Source organism: Pterocles gutturalis, unplaced genomic scaffold, assembly GCF_000699245.1.
Source record: "Pterocles gutturalis isolate BGI_N339 unplaced genomic scaffold, ASM69924v1 scaffold8034, whole genome shotgun sequence".
NCBI classification, from domain to species: domain Eukaryota; kingdom Metazoa; phylum Chordata; class Aves; order Pterocliformes; family Pteroclidae; genus Pterocles; species Pterocles gutturalis.
This window is the reverse complement of record NW_010133193.1, coordinates 7579-29750: the sequence shown is the minus strand read 5'-3', so window position 1 is coordinate 29750 and position 22172 is coordinate 7579. Positions and strand designations below refer to the sequence as shown.

The following is a 22172-nucleotide window of genomic DNA, read 5'->3' as shown; positions in this document are numbered from 1 at the left end:
ATGGTGTGGTTTGGGGGGGGGGGGATAAATAAAAGAGAGCTCCCCATCTCTGGGTTTCCCTCTCTCCACCTGCTATTTTTTTTTCCTAGGGTCCGGCATTCGCCTGGAGGGAGTGAGGCAGCACCAGTGGGGACCCGGGAGTGTGCTGGAGCTGCACAATTACTCACTCCATCGCCATGGAAACAGCCTGGATGCAGCGGGCTGGATTTGTGTAGCACATCTGCTGCCAGACTCATAATCAACTGCAATCTCATCTTTTTTCTTTCCTCTGCTCTTGCTGCTTATTTGATTGCGGCGAGTTTGCTTTCTCTTTTCATATGCGCTGGGAAAGTACACGCAGACAGAGCTGGGTGCATGTTGACTTTCTCCCTGAGCAAACACGCCACGTTATGTGTATGTACACGACCATATGTACATGAGAAGTATTCACTCGTATGCATGTGTTTGACAAGGAGGTACGCTCCCTGTGTACCCCAGTAATAATATTACTTGTATATCAAGTTTGAGCAAAGGACCAGCATAAGACAAGACTGCTGTATGGGCTGTCAAAATACTACATTTCACTTTCCAGTTCCATAAAGTGCATCTGTCAAAAATGGGGTCAAAATCTGACACGATTATTATGAAACTTCATAAGCAATCTGCTGTTTTCCTTCTAGCGGGCTTCCAAAATTATATCTGGCACCCACAGATGGTGACCTGAGGCTTCAGGCAACTAATTCTACACTGGATGTTTCCTATTCTGCCCAGGGCCTGATGAAACATGGTACTAGGAAAACTTCACACACAAAAGGGTTGTTACCTGTGGGTATAAATCTCTGCGCTACCTTCTGACAAGACAAGAAAGGAGAGATGATGAGGTCAGAAGAGGAAAGAAAGCACAGGGAACTTGGCAGTTTGGGGTAATGTTTGGCTGCTCCTCAGAGTTTCTCTGGGACACCTGAAAAAATCTTTCATCTTCTCCATGTTTCTGTTACCGAAACTGCAGAATGGAGAGAATACCCAAATGTAACCATTTATACTACAGAGATAAGCCCAGACAAGACTGTGAGACACTGATGTACTATTCTAATGGTGTTAGAGAAGAATTTGGTTTGGTTCTAAAACATTAAACTGTGGAGAGATGTTCAATGTGCATTTTAGGGGAAGAGAAGGCTAATGAAAAAGCCTAGATTTGCTGACAGGACTTGCTGAGAAAAAAGCAATCTATCCAGTTCCATCCCTCTTCCACCCCTCCTTCTACCTTAATCACCCAGGGGAGAGGGTGAGGGTTTGGGCATACCCCATCATCATTCTGTACTGTCAATATGCAAGAGCTAAAAATAATTAGGAAAGCCATAAATAAATGTATAAAATTCTACTGGACAACAAAAAACAACTGTCATGTTCCTAGTGGGTCTCTGCTGAAATTTGTTTTTTAAGCCAATATTAAATTGGAGAGTTTCCTAATCAAATTAATTGTTCTTTCTGTTGTATGATACACACAGTTCAAAACTCTTCATTAGGCTGTGCTTTGTTAAACAACACACTGCTGCAAGCAAACAAAACAATTATCAGTGCAACTGTCAAGAATCTGGAGGAACCTTCCCTTGGCCCAGTTTCCAAAACTCTTCATCTGCATTTCACCCACTGACAAGGAGAAGACTGCATCCCAGATTAGGGCAACCAGTCAAGGACTCACAAGACCCATTTGAAGGTTTTTCCCTGCCGTAGAAAGGAACAGAAGCGACAGAGATCTCGGCATCTGACGGCAGCAAGCTGTTAAGATCTAACTTTAAGAAACCTCATCCTTTTTCATCCTCTTTTCTTAGTAATTTCCCATGTAAATTGCATTTCTTTTCTTCCCAAGGTTGTGGCACAAGAATAAACAGACTCAGAGATTCACTGCACTCTAATGCAGGACAGGGCACAAACACCTAAGAAAGCTGTTAAGAGAGATCAAAAATTCAAGGCAAGAAAAATCCAGGCAATTTCAAAGCAACATAATGAATGAGATTCGTGAAAAATCTTCTAAGACAGCAGGATAAGGTGTTGTTCAACCAAAAGGCTCAAAGATTTCCAGGAAGGCTTCACAGCAAAGCTGCCACTTGCCAATCCATCAGCAGCTCTCAGCAGGATGCTGTCACAGGCTAAGACCTGTTTGTGTGTGGGAGCTGAGGAACAATCAACAGTGATATAATGCTTACTCATCCTTCCAGATTGTGGGTTTTACTTTTTTTAGAGCCTTGATACCTACATCGGGATGATCGTTAACCTACTAACGCTTCCTAAGTCACAGACTCACTGGTTGGCTCCCAGCAACTCCTCTTCCAGTGCCACAAATTCTCTGCCAGTTGTCAGTAAACTTTCCAGCCCTTTCAGAAGTCCATTTGTAGAAGCAGCTGACTTGCACCAGGAAGAGCTAGCCCTATTCATTTATTCTAGGAATACCTACAAGATTTCCCTTCCACATCCATATTCTTGAAGCAGCAATTAGGACTTAGGCTGTAGGTACATACAACAAAACACAAACAAATATTTCAGAAACTTTCAAGGCCACATTTCACATTTAGTCTGGTTTCTTCCAAATCTTAATATCAGAAAACCTTATGTCTCCTTTACCAGGAGCCCCCTACACTTGCTTTCAAACAAGCAGGGGGTTTTGGCTTTTTAATAGTAACGCATCTGAAAGAAGTTTTTGGATAGCAACACATAACGCAAATTAAAATGAAACTGCTAGGCCATGGCACAAAGAGATATCTATCCCTTCTGCCACTTAAGACAGCCTTACTACAAACCCCAGAGCTTATCTGACTAGGAACACCAAGGGACAAATAAGCTGCTGAAAACACTGCCAGGAATGCTGCTTTGCAAATCAGATTAGCCATGACCTTCAGAGGTGAGCTGCCACCATAGCACCCAGGAAAGTCTGTATGAATTGCAAAACCACCGAACCTTTCATTCTGCAAAGCATGGATGGATTTGATTTCCACCATCCAAGCACCAACGTATACGTTCAATACAACCTTCTTCTGTACTTCAAGTACATGGAGCATTCAAGTCTCTCCCTGCACCACCAGGCAAGCTGTCACCCCTTCTGATGATTCATATGGATGTTAAAAGCGTTCAAGATGCAGGGAGGTGCATTAAAGCAAATCTCCCCTTGTCTTACACAAATTAAATTAGAGTTTTATAGAGTTTCATACAACAGTCTTGGACATAGAGCACAGCAGCCTGGATGCTGATTGTCTAGGGTTGTTGAATCTGCAATGCTTTTTCATCTTCTCTGACAAATGAAGTTCCTCAGCTAAGCCAAAAACAGCCTACAAACAAGCTTGAAATTGGCTATAGGAACTGACATGAATATTTCTCAGTTTTCCTATTGCTAAATGATTACACACAGGCTGAGTGGTGAAAGGAGGACTTCCTAGTCTAGACAGCAGGACTGTAGGCTCCATTTCCACCTCCCATGTTAACTTCAAGATGTAAAATGCCTCATCTTTAATGCAGAACCAAAATCCCCATCTGAAAAAAAAACCAAAAACCAAACAAAAAGAAGAAAGCCACCACAACCATGCATAAGAAGCCTGGTGAAAAAAAAAAAAAAAGGAAGAAAGAGCAACTGGGTTGCTTAGAGGAAGACTCTTCTGTCACAGTGAATAGATTTGAAGTTGGATAGATTTTGATACACATACACAAAAAAAAAGAAAATTATTTCTAACCTTAACACTGGAAACAGCAGAGTCCTACCTGACAAACAACCTCAAGTGATGGTTAGGTTTGGAGGCAGTGCCCTATACAATCATAGTTAGTTTGTCATTGTAGAGTTATCATATAAAAAACCCCAAAATCTTAAAATACACAAGCCCCTGCAGCTGTCTGCAACCTTGAAGTCTTGCCATTACAAACATAGATAGCAGTCATACAGCATGAGAGGGCACTGAAGAATTTCAAATCAATTATAATAAATCCAGACAGCAGACAGAACAAGGTGTAAGAGTACACATCATCAACACTGAGATTCACTCATCATCTGAGGTTGGGGTTAGGACTTCCCTGCTCCCTCCTTTGCTCACTTTGCATACCATAATTTTGCATCAAAACCCTTTTGCAAAATGCTGAGAGAAACTGTAGTCAGGTCATCTTCATCTCAGTTTTCTCGTTCACTTACTTGGTTTGGAGCACACATGGCCAGGCCAGAACGATTTCAAATCACTGCAGCATTTTACCTGCAATATTCTTCTACCTTTAGCTACTTCTCCAGCTTGTGCTTTGGCACAGATTGCCAAACAAGCAACACAAGCTGGATTTATCTGTAATCCAAACAGTCTGAGACCTCCCTTTAATGCTTGGTCTCCGCAGGATGGGAACTGAGGAATGTACATTGTGCCGAAATAGATTATGCCATGTATGGATTTGGTCTTGCCTCTCTTACATGCATGCAGGCTCCCCTCCATCTTCTACAGTAATGCATTGCCGTTTTCTTCTTCTGGAAGATGCAGATTAAATTGATCATGTGAAGTGGCAACAGTGATTTATTTTATTTTTCTGCTTTTAACAAAACCAAAGAACAATAGGGAGGACAAATAAAGGAAAAAATTAATTTGTCTCCGGTACCGAATTTACTCTGATGTTGTCATGGTTCACTGTTTAAATAATGATGCATGATTTTTTTAATATGTTAATTACATAAATAGGTACTTAGGAACTATTTAAACAGGAGATTTTTTACCCCATTGACTGTAGAAGCCCAGGTGTCAGCACATCTGCTGCACAGGAAGATTAAATCTGTTCACACAAAACTCATGCTCTCTCTTGCTAATGGGGAGGAGGTGAGTAGTGTGAGACCTGAAGTGGGGCTTTGGGTTTTATCCAGCAGGCCTTTCATACTGGCACAACGGATGATGATAGCAAACTTCTCTGGATTTCTAAAAACCCTCTATATACTTGCCTAGGCATTCTGGAAAAAGAAATGGGATTTTTATTCAGGAGAGTTTTCTACATGTGTGTTTTAATTTTAAAAGCTTCTGCTCTGTGTTACTTAAGAGTAACAACCAGACATCCAGCAGCCTGTAGAGGAACCGCATTAGTGTGATTATGCACCTTTAAGACCAGAACACCACTGGTTGATGGTGTTTATAAAGAGCGTACCAAGAACAGCTCAATTACAGAGTTGCCTCTGCCTTGGTTCACCTTCCCAGCTGCAGTTGAAGGGCCTCCAGACTATTATTTTAATAGCTGTTGATGAGAGGCTATCCCCCATTTAGCACATTCATTTCATACTACTTTTGCATCCCAGGCTCACAAGGAAAGGAAAGTGTCAGAAGGCTCTGGAGGTGCAGAAAGGGATAGCCAAGACCCCAGTTAATGAGAAGAACAGAAAACACAAGTCCAGTTTCTAGGTCCAGCAAGTGCACACCAAACTTTCTTGAGAAGAACAAGCTCTGTCTGCTTCCACCTCATCCAGGCACAAAAGTCAAATTAATGCTCACAGAAGCTGAATGAACAGTTGAGGCTGTTTACCACATAGTTATTTTCTTACAAATACACTCTAATAGGAGCAATTTACCAAGTGGACACTTAGCTTTAGCTAGAAAGGGCAATACCCTCCGTACCCTCACAGGGCAATTTGGAGCACACAAAATGAGCTACTGATGCTCCTAGCCTGTATCAGTCTCTGGCAGCATGCCTCTGTTCCCAGGGGCTTCAGAGCCTCCCTGGGATAATCTGGGCTTTGCAAACATCCCCTTCTCGAAGACATTAACAGCCACTTTTTCAGTACATGTACATGGAAACATGCAGCCAAATATACATCCCCAAAACACGTGTCACATGCACAACAGAAGTGTGCCCACACACACCCATTCACAGCCAAATGCAGTATAAATAACCTCGGTATATAAATAGGCTTGCTTAAATGAAGTCTCTTGCTTAAATAAGGCTGGCATAAATACTCTTTCCTTCATGCTGCCTTGTTGCATCTCGAGCTTAAGTCTGGAAAGTGGCAATCATGTGAGAACGAGTGGAGAAGCCCCAGCAAAGAATATCAACACCCCACTCTGAAAGTCATCAGATATGAAGGACAGGTGAGAGATGAGCTCAGCATCCTGATGCAACATATCACTGGTGAAGATTTTGCAAAAAGGAGAAAATTCAGGCAACTTTTTTTTTGTGTATGTCTCTGTGATATCAAGATAGCTAAATATTAGTAAGACAGGCAATAAGAAATTGCAAACAATCAGAGGTGATTCTCAAGCACTAAAGCATCAGCCCACACAAAACTGAAGTTATAAAAATAAACCTTACATCCTGGGTTTAAAAAAAAAAAAAAAAGGAAAAAAAGTATTAGAAAAGGAAAAGTAACTTTCCCCTCTTTCACTGCATCTTTGCTAGGACACCAGATGACTGTCCATACTCCTCACTACGTTCATCAACATGGTCTTATGGACATTTTCTGTCTTATCCTTTTCAAAACATTTCAAGCAACTGTTAAGACTGTTTTCTCTGAAGATGGGTAGGAAGGACAGGCTGTCAGAAAGGACTCTCTGAACCTCCCTCCAGAAACCCTACTTCACATTCAGCCCACACACCAGCCCCGGCTCTATCAGTGTTCTGGCTCATTTTGGCAGGGCTGTCGCATCTGCTTAGAACTTCCTTCCCACTAATGAGTCTCTCTCTCTAATCGATCTTCAGAGTACATATTTCTTCAGTCTCAGTCATCCATGAGCTAAAGATGCTGTCAATACTGCAGAATGGCCATGCTTGCCATCTCCGAGGCAAATCCTGCCTTCATTGAACTCCCTGCTCTTTGCACATAGTAGGTGGAATGATTACTTCATCTTCCAAGGGAAGAGACAAATCTATAAAGGTCAGGCAATGCAGAGGCAGTTGTAACAGTGGGTAGAGAGTCCAAGTTTTTCTTGCCCTTCATTCCCCAGCCTCTGAAGCACAAACACATTTATAGTGCTAAGCCAGTAGTATTTCTACCTGTTACACAGGGTTGGACCACTTTCATTCCATTAATGCTTTCCTTTAAAAACATTTCAGAATTGGTTTTAAAAAAAAAAAAAAAGATAGAGGTTTAAAAAAATTTCAGTCTTCCTTAATCATGCAGGGATATATTTTCAAAGCAGTATGCCAGGAGTATTCCACGTGACTCCCATTCATGTTAAAATTAGAGTCACCAGAATAAACCCCATATGCTGCTTTGAAAAGGTACTGCAATGTGTCCAAGGAAAATTTCCGCAGCTTAAGGGTGCTTGCACAATTTTTCTGCCTGTATTTCTTCCTTTGATTCCTGAATACATTTTTAACAGCCCCACCCCATTTTTTTAATAATACTTTGTACTATTTAGAAAAACATAAAAAAATGATTTGCTGGTTATCTGGGTTCCTCTGCACCCTTTTATTTTAAATTTATCAGTTTAATCAGAATAGCTTTGTTTGTAGTACACAAAGCTTCCAATATCACTTTTTTTTTGATACAGTCCCCTTTCTATTGGAGCCACAGCCTGCGGTGAGGACTGCCTGCCTTCCACACTTAAGCTGTTGTCCTGTCTAGTGGTGCTCAATATTTCTGCATTAGCCTGAAACTAATTTTCACATCTGGAAAGGCTGAGGCATAGTCTCTCCTAGGCAATAACGCACCGCTGCTTGTACCCAAGCCAGGCAATGTCAACGCACAGGTTTCGCCATCCAAGGTCCCAGTCTCACATGTGGATCTTCTGCCCAGCACAGACCATCTGTAACATCTGTGGCAGCCACAGAAGCCCGCCCAACCACCCAAACCAGCTGCGGTACTGGGCTTGCCGTGAGTACAGCTTGTCCTAGTTTGCCTTGGTAATCACAGCCAGCATCGCATCTGCTGTGCTCACGTATGCACACACCCATTTTATGCTGGTTGATTATTAAATTTGTCATTTTTGACTACAGACTTCCTGGTCACTTGACAAGAGAGAGAAAAAAAATATTTAATTTCTGACAGCTCCTGTTCTCTTGTCATTGATCTCTAATTTTTACCACACAAGAGATTGTGCACAGAAAGACTGTGAATGCCATCTCTTGATTTTCAACTCATCCTTCTCATTACTGTCCCAATTGCAACACATTTTCATCTCAGCCATTTACATCAAAAATGCAGCAAACACTGCATCTAACTACTTCATTACTTTAACCTTTAAAGGATGTAAACAAAGTGAAAATATTTTCTTACATGTGGAAGGTGCTTCCACTAGAGGAAAAAAGCTTTAGCTAAAACAGAGACTTGCATACAAGACAAGCACTTAAAAAAACCCAACAAACCAAGCCAAAGCCAAGCCAGAAACCAACAAGCACCCCGCAAACCGATCCACGAGCAGTCAAACACTACTCTATACTGCTGCACACATTGCCTGCTTTAAGCATAAGGGCTCAAATGCACTCAGATGAGTTAGTGGTTAGACGAGTTACCACACCAGCCGAGCTGCTAGGTGTAAATATTTAGTAAAACATACTTACCTAAATGTTAGCAAGAACATTTTGAGGAAATGCTTTTGACCTCACATTTCTGAAGGAGCATGAATGCCCCCGCGTAATAGCAGTTCAGCTGTCAGAGCTAAAACAAGTCACAACTGCTTTCAAGGGGTCACTGGAGTTAATGGGGAAAGCCTGACTTCCTAAAAGTGGGTACTGCACCCATCACAAAGATCTTTGGCACTTTCTTTAACATTAGAAAAAATTTATGAGAATGGTTGATGCTGCATCTGTATTTGTTTTAATGACGACTACTATTTTTCCTTGTATCACACTGGATAAGAAAGCAGATTTTACACATAAAACTACAGAATAATTCACATTGCTAGAAAGCTTCTAACCTGTACTTCTGAGAAGGGTGTGCATCTTCTCTACAGCTTCTTGTTTAGACAGTGGACAAAGATACAACTGGATCCACCCTCCTCCTGCCAGCCTTTTCCAGGATGAACAAATGTAGTTCCTTCACATTCCCCTTAAAGACTACATGCTCCATCCCCTTAATCATCTCAGTTCTCAGTGGGCACTGGCAATCACCCACCCTCAGCTTGCTGTGGTGCAGAAATCAATATCTGCTGTGGTTTTGTGTGGTGGGTTTGTCTGGCAGCAAGGGAGGAGACAATGGCTCCTGTAAGTAGCTGCTAGAGGTCTCCGTGGACTCCAGCTCCAAGGTTTAGTAGCCAGGGAAGGAGGAGTGGGAGAAGGAGTACCACCGACCCTGTGAGAAACTGCTGGAAGTTTCCCCAGCTTCAGGCTGGACCCACCCCAGGCCAGGGCTGAGCCAGTCGGCGCCTCTGCCAATAACATATTGAAGAGGGGGCACAGAACAATGGGTTGGCGCGGCCCCGGGCAGGGACGGCTTGGGCAGGCTGGCCCGGCTGCCCAGACACCTGCTCGGCTTCTGCGAACTGACCTGCTGTAGCCCAAGCCTCTGGCCTTTCTAAACCACGACAATATCAAAGCCTTGGCCATCATAAAAATCAGTACTGGATACTGAAGTGTTACTCTACTACCAAAATCAAGAAATCAAGAAGTGGAGAGAAGGAAATTAGAATCATCAAATTCTTTCAAATGATAATAACTAAAGCAAATTGAGCAGCTATGAAACATCCTGTTCTCTGGAGCTTAAAAGCAACAAGGCAACAAAAAAAAAAAACCCTAACCCATGAGAAGCTAAATCAGTTTTATGGAGAGATTTTCTTTCATTTCTCCCCAAGTAGAACCACCAGTTTAAAGATTTGCTTTAGCCTTATACCTTAAAGATTTTAAGCAGTGAAGGGCCATTTAGGCCATGTATCTAACTGAAGCCATTTGCAAGCTGCACACATACAGTCCCTTCTACCCGAGGTTTATCTCCCAGATTGGTGGAGATAGTTCTTTTCTCTAAGTAAATTAAACTTTGCAGCCCATTGTATGTGGAATTAGGCTAGATAAAAGAATATCTGGGTTCTCTGCCATCGTTATTAAAGTATCGTATTTACATTGTTACTCATGAGGGAAGAATTTTTTGTCCATATAGCTACATTTTTAGGAACAAGAAACACGTCTGTGCTTGTAATTTTAACTTTATGATTTTAACAGTGTTGTTCAGATTTCTACAACTTATGAAAATACCTAGCTGCCAGTAACCCCCATCCTGGCTTCACGAACTGTCTTCCAGTGTTCTACAACCTCAGAGGGTCTTTTCTGATCTCTTGGCAGGAGATGTAGCTGTGCAGAGTAGTCAGCAGGTACCCCATCTATAGAACGTGACAAAAGTCATTAACAGCCTCCTTAAGACACTTGGAAGGGCTGCATGAGCCATGCTGTTGCTCCGAGGAAAGCAGACAGGCAGAAGAAAAGACTAGGGAGTAAATCCTGTTGGAGCACAGACTATTGAACAGGGAGAGATGCTAAAGGAACCTTCACTTAGAACAGAGAGAGAAATCCAGAAAGATTTCTACATGCAGTCACTAGTTTGTATATGTGCTTTTAAAAAAATCACATACAGACCTTAAAATGCAGAGTAAGTATCAGTTATATGACAATCAGGTCAATAAAAACCAAAAACTCGCCAGGAAGAAAACAGTCCTTTAACAACTTCCAAATCCCTAGCTTACATAGAGGAGAGTTTTTGGAAGGAATCTGAAAATCTTGACAGCTATGAGATTACATCCTTCCTTCTCACACATCTGATTTTACAAAAATAAGGATGTTCCATTTTCCTACGTGGTGACTTTTGAGATGTTCTTTTCACTATGAAGGGCTGATCAATGGCTTCTGGAGAGGCTGACAGTGGAACAATGATAACAGCGAGATCTGTAGTTTCCTTTGGACTCTTGGTTAAGTACAACAAAAAGTTTGAGGCAGCCGTTACTACTCAAGCAAAATGGATACAACTGCAATTTTTAAGTTCTTGCTGCTGAGGTTCTCTCAGCAACACAACAAAGATCAGCCAGTTTAACTGAGACAGAAAACTGGTGCTTGAAATCTGAAGATACATCTCCAGAGAGAAAAATTACCATAAACTTCAAGACATGTGTGGAAGCTATTTCCCCAGATGCTTCCACTCTTCTAGATGCAGATTTGACATTCTCGACGCAAGGATGGTTCTCGAGCATTTTGGTTTCATGGTCATGGCATGAGTATCTTCAACTGACATGGCAAGATCTTTAATCAGTTGCACTAATTATATTTCAAGTATTCTGACACAGAATTTGGTATTTGTTTCTTCACCTGTCTCTGGTGTTTGGGTTAATATACTTACATGGTATTAAATCTCTCTCTATTCCTGCACTCAGCTTTTAAGGTGCTATTCCTCAGCTTTCCTACAGACTACAAGGGATCTTGCTTCTCTGCTTGCTATGACCAACACATAAAGGTAACTTGAGGAACTGGGAGGGAGCCTATCAATAAATTATCTTTCAATAAGCCTATCAATAAATCCACCACATTTTTCATATGGCTATTTAAATTTACAGTGTAGAGGTGAAACAGCAAAATAAAAAGGGCCTTCCCACTTCCAAAGCCACACACACACCACTTTCCACCCTCCAGTAAGCTATTTTGCTCTCAGCGGAAAAGCGGCAGAGCCCAAGTTCACACATCTCGGCTTCGATGCCATTCCCAAGTGATAACTGCCCCTGCGGTGGTCTCAACCCCAAACATTCTGTGGGACAAAACGTAACATTTCCTTCAGAAAGCACACACTAAATTCCTCTTTTACCATCCTTCTCCATTTTCCCACTCATCCAGTCTCTGGCTACTCAAAGAACCGTCCATGCAGGACTGGCTCTGCTATATGTGCCCTGCTGTCGAAGCCCAAGGTCACCTATGGAAAGGCAGCAGAGGCAGGTACGCACGGTCCAGGCATGGCTCGAAATAGCTGGTGTGTGTAAAGGAGAGGAGAGCCCTTTCGCGCCCACCATCGTCTCCCACTCTCACTCCCCAGTCTCAGTTTCCACTGGTACACTGGGTAGCATGATCATCTTGTCAGATGCTGGCCAGTTACCTCATGTACTAAAAACAGAGACAGGCGGCAGCAGCAGCAGCGATGGACTGGCAAACACCTTTTTAATGGTGACTGACGTATTTGATCAAGACAACAGGCGAGATGTAAATCGCAAACAATGAAGGACATTTGTACAAGGACATATGAGATGAACAGAACAAAGCGCCCTGGCTTTGCTTACGAGACACGTAGGGAAGACTGCTGCTGCTCTTTTCAACCCCGCTGCTATTTAGGTGACGATTACTTAAAGTGAACCAACAATCATACGAGCTCTTCTGCTACTCCAAGAGAGGCTATAAAAACCCCATTGTCAGCTGCATCATTCATCACAGTAACCTCGTTTCAACTGAAACAAAATCCCTGCAACATCACCTCCCCTCTTTCCTTCCCTTTTTTATTTGCCTATAATAAGGTCTAGAGTCTGGGGAGCTCTCGGGCTGGATTCCATGCATTGTGATTCACCAAATGAAAACCCGGTATTCTATGCCCACTGACATTCACATCAGCAGCAATTCATGCAGCAAAAAGCCATCTGCCATGCACCTCTGATTTAACTGTACTACACAAACATATCCTAGAAAGAAGAAATAAAAATACAGAGACAAGAGCAGTTCCCCAGATCTGATTATTACCCACTTTAAGACAGGAGTGACAGGGGCAATATCAGACAATACACTGGTTTGGTGACAGTTCCAGTTAGGTTAAATCATTTCCCTTAGTAACTAACACACTCTATGTGCAAGTGAGGAATTTTTTTCCCCAGTGCAAAAGGTTTGTACAGAGTACAAAAAAGTGGTTAGCACAGATAACCTCCGCTCAGTGTTTCTCCTCTGGTATCAGGCTTTCCACTCAATCATCTTTTTGAAGGCTGAGATGTTTATTGGTTTGATCAGCACCCACTGAGACGAAAACGAAGAACGCTTTGAAAATGCAAAGTACCGACAGTTTTAAAAATTGTCATCTCCAGGGTGCTAAGCAGACCTGTATGCGTTCTACAGTAACACACGGACTTCATTAGAAAGCTGGGGGATAAAATCCACTCTGCCAATGACAGCTGGGTTTTTCACAAGTAAGAGATTTCACTGCTGAGACCAACAGTGCTTTTCATTACTGGGGAAAGGATAAGACAAGTTTCTGACCAAGGAACAGATTTATTTTTTTCTTTTTTCATTTTTTTTTTTTTAAATAACAGATGTTTTGTTGTGACACCCCTTTCCTTCCTTGCTTTTTGCTTGAAGAATACAACTCTTAGCATACCCATCCTGGCGTATAAATGGGTAGAATTTCAGCTTTAAAATACTTCTTCTTTAAAGCCGATGCCCTCCATGAAATCATTGCATATGTGATGACTGGAGAAGGATAGTTCAGCTACGATAATAACTAGATGTGACCCTGCTTCTAAAGACTATCAAAGCCTTCTGGCAAAGTCAGAAAATAGTAAAGATATTATTTTTAATGAAAAACAATTTTGCACTAGAAAAATAGTTCATAAGCTACAAAGTGCAGAGAAAGGGCAAGTGTTGCTCCTTACTGCTTCATTATCCAGCCTAAGTACTTATATTTCACAATTTTCTTTTTAAAATGTATTTATGTCCGTGACAATGCTAGATAAGACTGAATTTTTTTCTAAAGGAAGCAACCAACTAGATGTAAAAATGCAATACTCTTGTTCAGTTCCTTTAAGCTTGACAGTCCCAACCTTTGGGATATGAATATTGAAATTCTGATCTGATTTTTACAGACAGATGCCTCAGTAAGTGGAAGACTGCATCTTCAGTGTCTTAAACACCTCTTCTCAGGTTCCGGCAGCCAGAAGCAGCAGCCGAGTAATAAACTGTCTTTGACAAACACAGTGGGACCCATTTGGAGATGTGACAGGTGTAGATAAATGCACAGAGACAAGAGAAGACTGAACAGAGCTGTTCCCAAATGAGCAGCTGACAAAGGAGTCAACTTGCAATATCCAGGCCACAAAAGGCATAGAGGGAACACTGACCAAATGCTAAGGAAAGGTCTTAAACAAGCTCTCCCTGCACCACATTAAATTGCTCTGCTTAAAACAGACCCTTCTTAAGGAAGGAGTTCCTAACGGAATAGCCCTGACAACCTTCCTGCACCCAATTATGCTCTTCTAGATGGTTCCTATTATATTTGGAGGATGATTTTTTTTTCTTCAATTAAAAAACTCACATTTTCTGTATCAGCTATGCAGCAGATGTGCAAAATGTTAACTGCTATACATTATTTCCATAAATTTATGCATTACACAATTAATGATACAATATATTTATAGCAATTATCTGTTTCCAATAAAAGTTAATAAAGTGCTAATGGCCTCAGGTGTGAAGATGTGGAATTTAATTTGTGCTAATCTGCCTAAGCCTGGGGAATACTGAATTCACTAGATATGAGAATAATTTATTTGTGGTATCCCTGACTGATATAAACAAAGCATTGCCAAGGGAAGGTGCAATAAAGCTAACAGAGAGGTGCAATCATTCCACTAGCCCGGCATTTCCCACAGGTAAAATACAAACAGAACAGCCTTCCAAAGCTTCTCTCAAAAGAAGTTAAATTCATCTGCTTCAGACTAATGAAAAAAACACCCATAAGAAAACAAGAAATGCTTTGGAGAGCATCTGTGAAGAGCTATTTATCATCGAAAGGAAATGCAACAAACAGATGAAAAAAACACCCATAAGAAAACAAGAAATGCTTTGGAGAGCATCTGTGAAGAGCTATTTATCATCCCTTTCCCTATTTATCATTGAAAGGAAATGCAAGTAACAAACAGATTTACAGACTGACCAAAGGAGTTTACTTTCAAGTTTGTTGGAATTTTCTTTCATGCTCCTTGGAGCTATCATTTGCCAGCCTCCTCCAAGCATCCCTATGAGGGGGTGGGAAAGAGGGGCAGAGACACAGACGAAAGCACAGCACCCTTGCTGCTTCACTGCCAAGGCACTTGAGCTCTGCATGCCTTTGCCTCCTTCCTGCAAAATGAGGTTTATCAAGACTCTGCCAACTCTGTAAGGAGTAGAAAAAGTGCAGAATATTGTTAGTACCACTAGAGGGGATCACTTGAGCATGGTAGGAGACCTGTTCCTCCTCCAGGTGTGTGGCAAAGCCCTGCCACTTCCAATTCAGGGATGGAGCTGCCATGGCAAGGATTAGCACTAGGACAACAAGGCTGCAGCCAGGGGGGTATTTTGGACAGGATCTGTGCACAGGTCTCTCTGGAGTCTCCCTGATTTGCAGAGGAGCCAGCAAAGCTGGTGACAGCTCCTCTGCCACATTGCTGCTCTGACCCTTTCCAAATGACCCTCTGTAACTTTGCTTCTTCACGGCTAACTCGCACTATCTGGTGGTGATACTGGCCCACAGCACGTTTCCACACCACTCACACAAGTACGCTCCTTAAAAGCCTGCCCTTGAACACTTCGCCATATTTTGAAGCTACCCTTCCACAATTATTCATCCTCCAGCTGCTGACTGCATGACAGCACTAGAGAAGCTGAGAAACCTGTCGCACAGCATTTCTAAACTGTCAGTGAGCAAGGAAACGGTATTTTTCATTTTGATGTTATGCTTGGTTACCTTTCCTGTTATCTTGTCACAAAGCAAGGAAAAATGTTCCCAGGGTCTGAGCATGAGCAATAAACATCTTTTGTGGTTATCAAATGCCTCGGTGTTTGCTTTGGTATTTAATTACAGGACTCAGGTAGGGCATTCATTGTTTGCATCTGCTGCCACTGTGAACAACGTCTACTCTACTGACTACCACACAAAGACAGTTTGTTATGTGTGTACCTGTCAGCGACATATATTATCATCTTGCTGAGCACACCCTGCTCCTGCATGGGGATCCCGCGCTGGGGCTCGGTGTGTCACTGAAATAGCCAAATGACACAAGTGCAGCTGCTCAGGGTATCCAGCTTTGCCACTGTGAAATGAATGTGAGCTTTGCCAAAATGCTGCAACCAGAGATTTTGGGGTTTTCTGAGAATGTTTTCTGTATTACAAAATAAATTTCCATAGAACATTTAAAAGTTGGTGTTTTATGCTATGATGATCTTAAGCACATGGCCAGTGGGCAAAATAAATTAACCAGAGTTCTCAGTAATGAGAAAAATGAATCGGTACCATCATTAGCCAACCTCATCCCAATTGCCTCATTCCTTAAACCTGCAGTTTCAGTGAATGCAGTAGATTTCAAGGGCCATACACCACAGGACTTTTAAAGTTTTTCAGTTTTGGCATCTCCTACTTAACTTTAGCCATGTTGAAATGATAATCTGTGTCTTCTTATAACCACTCATTTTTGGCTATCTAAAATCAGCTATCTAGAAACAGCTATCATTTTGCCTATTCTCTACAGAGCACCTTCAAAACCTCGGTAGATGAATAAAATAATTTCATTTTTTTTCCTTCCACACTCAGACTGGAAGCAGTAATTTTATTCTTAATTTTTTTTTTTTTTTAAGATGGCACTACACCAAGCAGAGAATGAGCAAATTGTTCATGTTGTTCTGCAGGTCTAATAAGACAAGCTATGGCTGGCCTTACAATTAAAATAACCCATTTGCTCACCCTTCTTCCTACTAGGATGTGAACTTCAAACCTACAAGCAGTAGCAGACTGAAATCTCTGGAGAAGAGAGGTAAGACAATGATCTTGTGCCCTACATAATGTCCTGCCTGTGATCTCCTTGTCTCATGAGAATTAATACGTGTATTATAAAACAAGATCACTAACAAGATAGCGATCTCAATGCAGATCCTCATTAAGGCAATACAGGTGCATTTACTTAAGTACAATTAGTGGGGATCAAGAAAAAAATTTCCACTGGGAGTATGCTTTCATTTGGCCTCATAGAAGGAATTTTACAGTGAGGCAGTTACCTTGAATTCCACCTACCATCATGTTAAAAATAATAAAAAAACCAACCAACTGAAGTACCTTTCAGTCTGTGTGACAGCAGGGCCTGATCACCTGGAGTGGAGTGGTCCCTGTGTGAGGGAAAACTGACTGACGGGCACCTATTTAAATGGCCAGGCTCGAAGGTTTCTAGACGCTGGAGTGTGAGATAACTCAGTCCAGCTTTCTTAGAGCCAGCACCGACTCCAAAAATCAATACACAACGCTTTCTTCTGCTGCAATAAAACACACAGAATTATGTAAAGCTTGGAGACAAGATTATATTCTTGAAGTCATAAACCATGCTGTCTGCTCACAAACGACTGCGGAGGACAGAGCTTGTAAAGTGTCCTTTGATCATCTGTAGGCTCCAAGAAAAACAAAAAAGCCTCAGATGGAATTCTTGCCACTTGCATGTCTGGCTATCCAACTGCATCTTAATTTCTCTAGAAAACTCACCAGACATGAATTATGTATGTCTTTAAATGTTATAAAGGTGTAATATAAGCTTAGCTGCCTGACTGAATTATTCTATTCAGACATCTACCAGTATATTGAGAGACTGCAAAAAAGGTTTTAGTTCTGACAGTATCATACTATCACCATAGAGATCCAAGGAGTTTTTCTAATGCAAGAGCTGACAAAAGGTGTCTGTTTTAATGAATGAGAATCAGAGAGACAAAGCATGAAATCATAAATGAAATAAACTAAAACACCATAAAATTCTTCCAGCTATGAGGAAAGGGCTGTTTTAATTTTTTTTTTTAAGCTTTAAAAATGAACAAACCTATATAAAATCTCCACAACATGGACTGAGGAACCACAATGGGGCAGTATGCTATTTTATCACCACGAGAAAGTCCTAATGTGATGCTTTAAAAACCCTTGAGGACCAGCACTAAAACCTGAGGGGAAGTATTCAATCCCCTCACTTCTTTCAGCGCCTATCATTCTCCAATGCAAGAGAGGAAGAAATAAATCTCTATATCTGCACACAGACCTCCTACAGCTCCTCAACACCCAAGCTATTGCGATTAATCAAAAGTTTAAAATTAAACAAAAAGCTCCTTTTCTTCAATTATGATTAAAGATCAAAGCAAGTGGATTAGCTTTTTAGCAGAATCTCCAGGTCTCAAGACTTACCATCCAATACACAGAGAGTGTCCAATTTCGTGTTGGAGGTTTTGGGGGAGGAAGGGAAGAAGGAAGAAAATGAACGATTTTATCAGCCAAGTGGGTAGTAAACCATGGTGAAGTGGTGTTTCATTCATTACTGTGACAATCAAGTTACTGAAACCAAAAAATAGCAACACAAAGAGAGAATAAAAGATAATTTGTCCACAGCAGCTAAGCTACTGCATCTTGTGAGTCCTGCTTTCTTCCCATTCGCTCCTGAAAGTAGGGGCTGAACGCTCCCCGAGTCCACATGGCCCTTCGCCTGCCAAATTTTCAAAAGTGAGTGCACAGAAACAGGTACCCTTAGCACACAGGAAAGATGCAGAAAGAATACTAACATGCTGTGACCACCAAAGGCTTTTGCCAGGTGAGGATTAAGAATGGTGTGGCTTAGCTTGGTAAAGGCATCAGCACTGGCAGCTGTCACCCACCAACCAGCTGGGCAAACCTTGGGTACCACGATGTGACGTAGCATCCCCCACAAATCCAGAAGTGCTTCACAAGCCCACACAACAACACAGTTTGCTTCACTCACAGATCCCTTTCGACGTTAATCAGCTGAGTAACGCGCATCACCACCACATGTCATTTGAAGTGGATAAGAGCACAAAAATCTCCTTATAACCAAAATAAATGATTTAGACAAGCAGAACATAATTACCAAACTGTTAGAGTTGCAAGAGTTTAGTATTCCCTCCCCTTTACAAAACCAGTTACAAAATCAGGAGTTATTTCCACAGAGAGAAGAAACTACCTGATCTTCCATGAAGTGCCACAGCAATGCCTAGCACAGAGAAGTAAATTTGTTTTCTTTTTAGGGTGATTTGGGCTGTTGCCAGAAACAGGACCATTTTTTTTCCTGAATCTCCTAGGATTACTAATAACATTCCAACTCAAGTTGTGGGAAATTATGTGCACAAGTTTTTCTTCTACTGAGACAGAAGGCCTGTAACAGGCAATTGTTAATACATCTGTTTAAAACAACCTAATGTCCTAAGGATTCACCTTCGCTCTGCAGCAGAAAATGAACACTTGGACCACTTCAATAATAGATGGTTCCAATCAGAAGTTAGGCACCATTATTCTTCCTAGCTCTCACATAACATTTGAGTCTGTTGATTTCTGAACACTTGTATGACACAGTGTAACAGTCTCACTTTTCATTATCAACCAACAGCTCTATAACCAACATCTAGTCTCAGGGAGAGACTCAAGATCCAGTCAAAGGATCCCAACAAAGAGAAGGATGCCAGCTGGCCACAACAGCACGAGTTTGTCACTCTTACAAAATGCCAAAGATACTTTTCAGCCTCCTGGTAAATTAGACGGTTAAAATAGGATGTCTAGGGACAGTTAAGACAGACAGCCCCATTCTCCATAGCTCTGCTCATAGTCAGAAGATTGGCTGAAACTTCCAGAACTGTCTTACAACAAAAAGGGTGCAATACTGAGGGGGTGTTCTGCTGTTTTTTTGTTTGGTTTGGTTTTTTGTTTGTTTTAGCAGGCTAAACTGCACAGTACTTTGTCAGGATTGTGTCCATTCCTGAATATTTTATCACTTTAGTGTTCATATGAAATCAAAGGGATGCACAGAATTATCGCTGCAGTACTCTCTCTGCATTATTTACAAGCTGAGAGGCTGCAGCACTTCAGCATCATCTTGCTAACATAAAAAGGCAGAATTTCTCCTCAAACCAGGTTTTTAGTTTCACAATCTGCAATGCAACATGATGGAAAAAGGTCTGTGAACCTCCCTTACACATCCCATCCCCTGCCCTCGCTTTCTAAATGCTGGCCCTCCGACATGCAAAGAATCTGAACAGATGAAAACTCCACAGCATTCAGCAGAAGTGGGACCAGTAAACCCCTGCGCTTCTAGGGAAGAATATATGGCTTTGTTTCATCATCTTGCCCATTTATCCCCACCCCACCCTTTTTCTTGCCTTGTTAAAGTCCTCTGAAGTTGCCCTCATTTCCTTCCATGTCTTGTTCAAGAGCTGAATGCAGATACAGAAGAACTCCTCAAACGATCTGTCATGGGTGAAGAACATGGGATGGAAATCGTTGCAGGTCTCACTGGCTAAAAACAGAAAAATAAGGAGGGTGGAATAAAACATGTACAGGCAGGAGCTTCAAAAAACAAACGTAAAATACAGTCAGCCACAAAATTTAGAAAAAAAATGTACTTGAGAGGTCCCAATTCTAGTAGCAATGGATGTCAAAACATTATCCCAAAAAGCCAGCCTTGGTCTACAGTCTTTAAGACAACGAAACACTGTATGGAGCCCGGCTGCAGGACACCAGCAGCAAGAACAAGAGGAAGCAACTACCCGTTTGCCTGAATATTCTCTCAATGCGTGTTTTCTTTGTTATGTTGCTCGGGCTAGGACAGAGCCACACAGGGAAGAAGCACGAGCCTCCTCATCAAAACACCAGCCTTCCCCACTGCTGACAGCATGTACGGCATTGCCTGCTGAGAACCAAACATCAAAGCCCATTCGTCACAAAAGAGTGTTAGATCAGTGTACACAGTGAAATGTGAAGCTCTGCTGACACAGCACATGATCCATCATACTGTACATGGATATACCACAGATGTAACCAGAGAAATCTAGACAGACATAGAGACGAGAATGTAACTGATTAAACTTGTTCTTTGAAAATAACTGGAAACAAAAGAAAGGGACCTTCTGTCATCTGACCCTTATCTGAGACAGAAAAAAGAAACCAAAACAATCCCAAACTTCCTTTTTTAAAATCAAATACTGTCTTTAAGGAAGAAAAAAATAAAATAATACTATAATGACGATCCCCAAAATGAAAAGTGCAGTTTGGCAAGACTGCTGTGAATCTCCTTGAGCAAAGAATGGATTTTCAAAAAAATAAGGGCTGAAGCAATGCTGACCTCTAGGCACATCTGAGCAACCTGCGAACAGAAGGGGCTTTAGCCAAGGACTGAAAAGGATCCTTAATCCCTGCCATGGCTTGCAGGGCCACCTCAGTAGGTTGCATATTTCTGTTCTTAAAAAAACTAACAAAAAAAGTCAAGTTGACTAAGCCTTTCTTCATATACCCAGTCCTCAAATCTCTCAGCCTTGGCTTTCGTCTGCATGAGTGCTCCTTTGGACTTTTCCAGCAGTCACTTCCATGACTACACAGCAGCATCTTCCCCTACTTCAGGATCAAACAGCCACTGCTTAGGCAAGCTTCCTCCTCTGCAAGAACAGCAGAATTATCAAGCACTGGGATAAATCACCCTTTTCCTGAGGCTGGATCACTGGCTGACATCTGCTTTCTCTCAATGGAACTGGAGAAACAAGAATCAAGACTCTTTGTAGGAGAATTGGAATGGCTCTGCCATAGGAACATGAGTTGTGCTTAAAATCACCTGAATTCACAAAGAAAAAGGGTCTCTGATCTTTCCTCACATGCAGCATTCCAATTATAAAGCAAAACTCTGAAGCTTAATTGTAAATTTGAAGCTTAATTTTAACATCAGATTTACTAAGATCTAATCAATTCCTCAGCTAGGGAGCGAGGATGAGAGTTAATTCTGGAGCACAGGTTTCATTCTAATCAAATAAACTCCATTTACTTCAAAGGATGTGCAGTCAAGGTGGAATTAGTCAAAGCAGAGACCTATATTTATGAGGCACGACTCAACGCCTTTAAAAGAATAAAATGCCTCAGGGCTGATTTTCAGAGCACCTTCAGCTTCCACCCATTCCACCAGAGATGCAGGGGCTCAGCACTTCCAATAATCAGCCCTTCAGCCTGTAATAATGTCAGAGACGCAACAGAACAGATTCTCAGAGGGAACTCGCCTTTAAGTCATTAAATACTATAACGATGAGAAGAAATAACACCAAGCAGAGGAATGCAGCCGGTCCCTTCACTGTATAAATCACAGCACGAAACAAGGCAATAACCCTCGACATGCACTGGGCCTTTCTGATCCTCCTCAGAGCCTGAGCTTATCACTGCTCCTGCCCATAAAAATCAATAAATCAGAATTAATGGAAAGGCTAGGGATTCTCAGAAACTTGATCATCGGTTCTAACTCATGCTTCTTATGATAATCGGCCCCAAACCCTACCTACGA

At 41.7% G+C, this 22172-nt stretch overlaps 1 protein-coding gene across 1 annotated transcript in view; it reads right to left on the bottom strand.

Annotated features, from left to right (window-relative positions):
• Nucleotides 1-20142, bottom strand: part of LOC104467375 (engulfment and cell motility protein 1-like) — a 92312-nt gene extending 72170 nt beyond the window's left edge. The window contains exon 1 of the mRNA XM_010081133.1: nt 20014-20142. Within this exon, the coding sequence (XP_010079435.1) occupies nt 20014-20121 (108 nt within the window). The 5' untranslated portion in view covers nt 20122-20142. The remainder of the gene's footprint in view (nt 1-20013) is intronic.
• Between the last annotated feature and the right edge of the window lie 2030 nt (nt 20143-22172).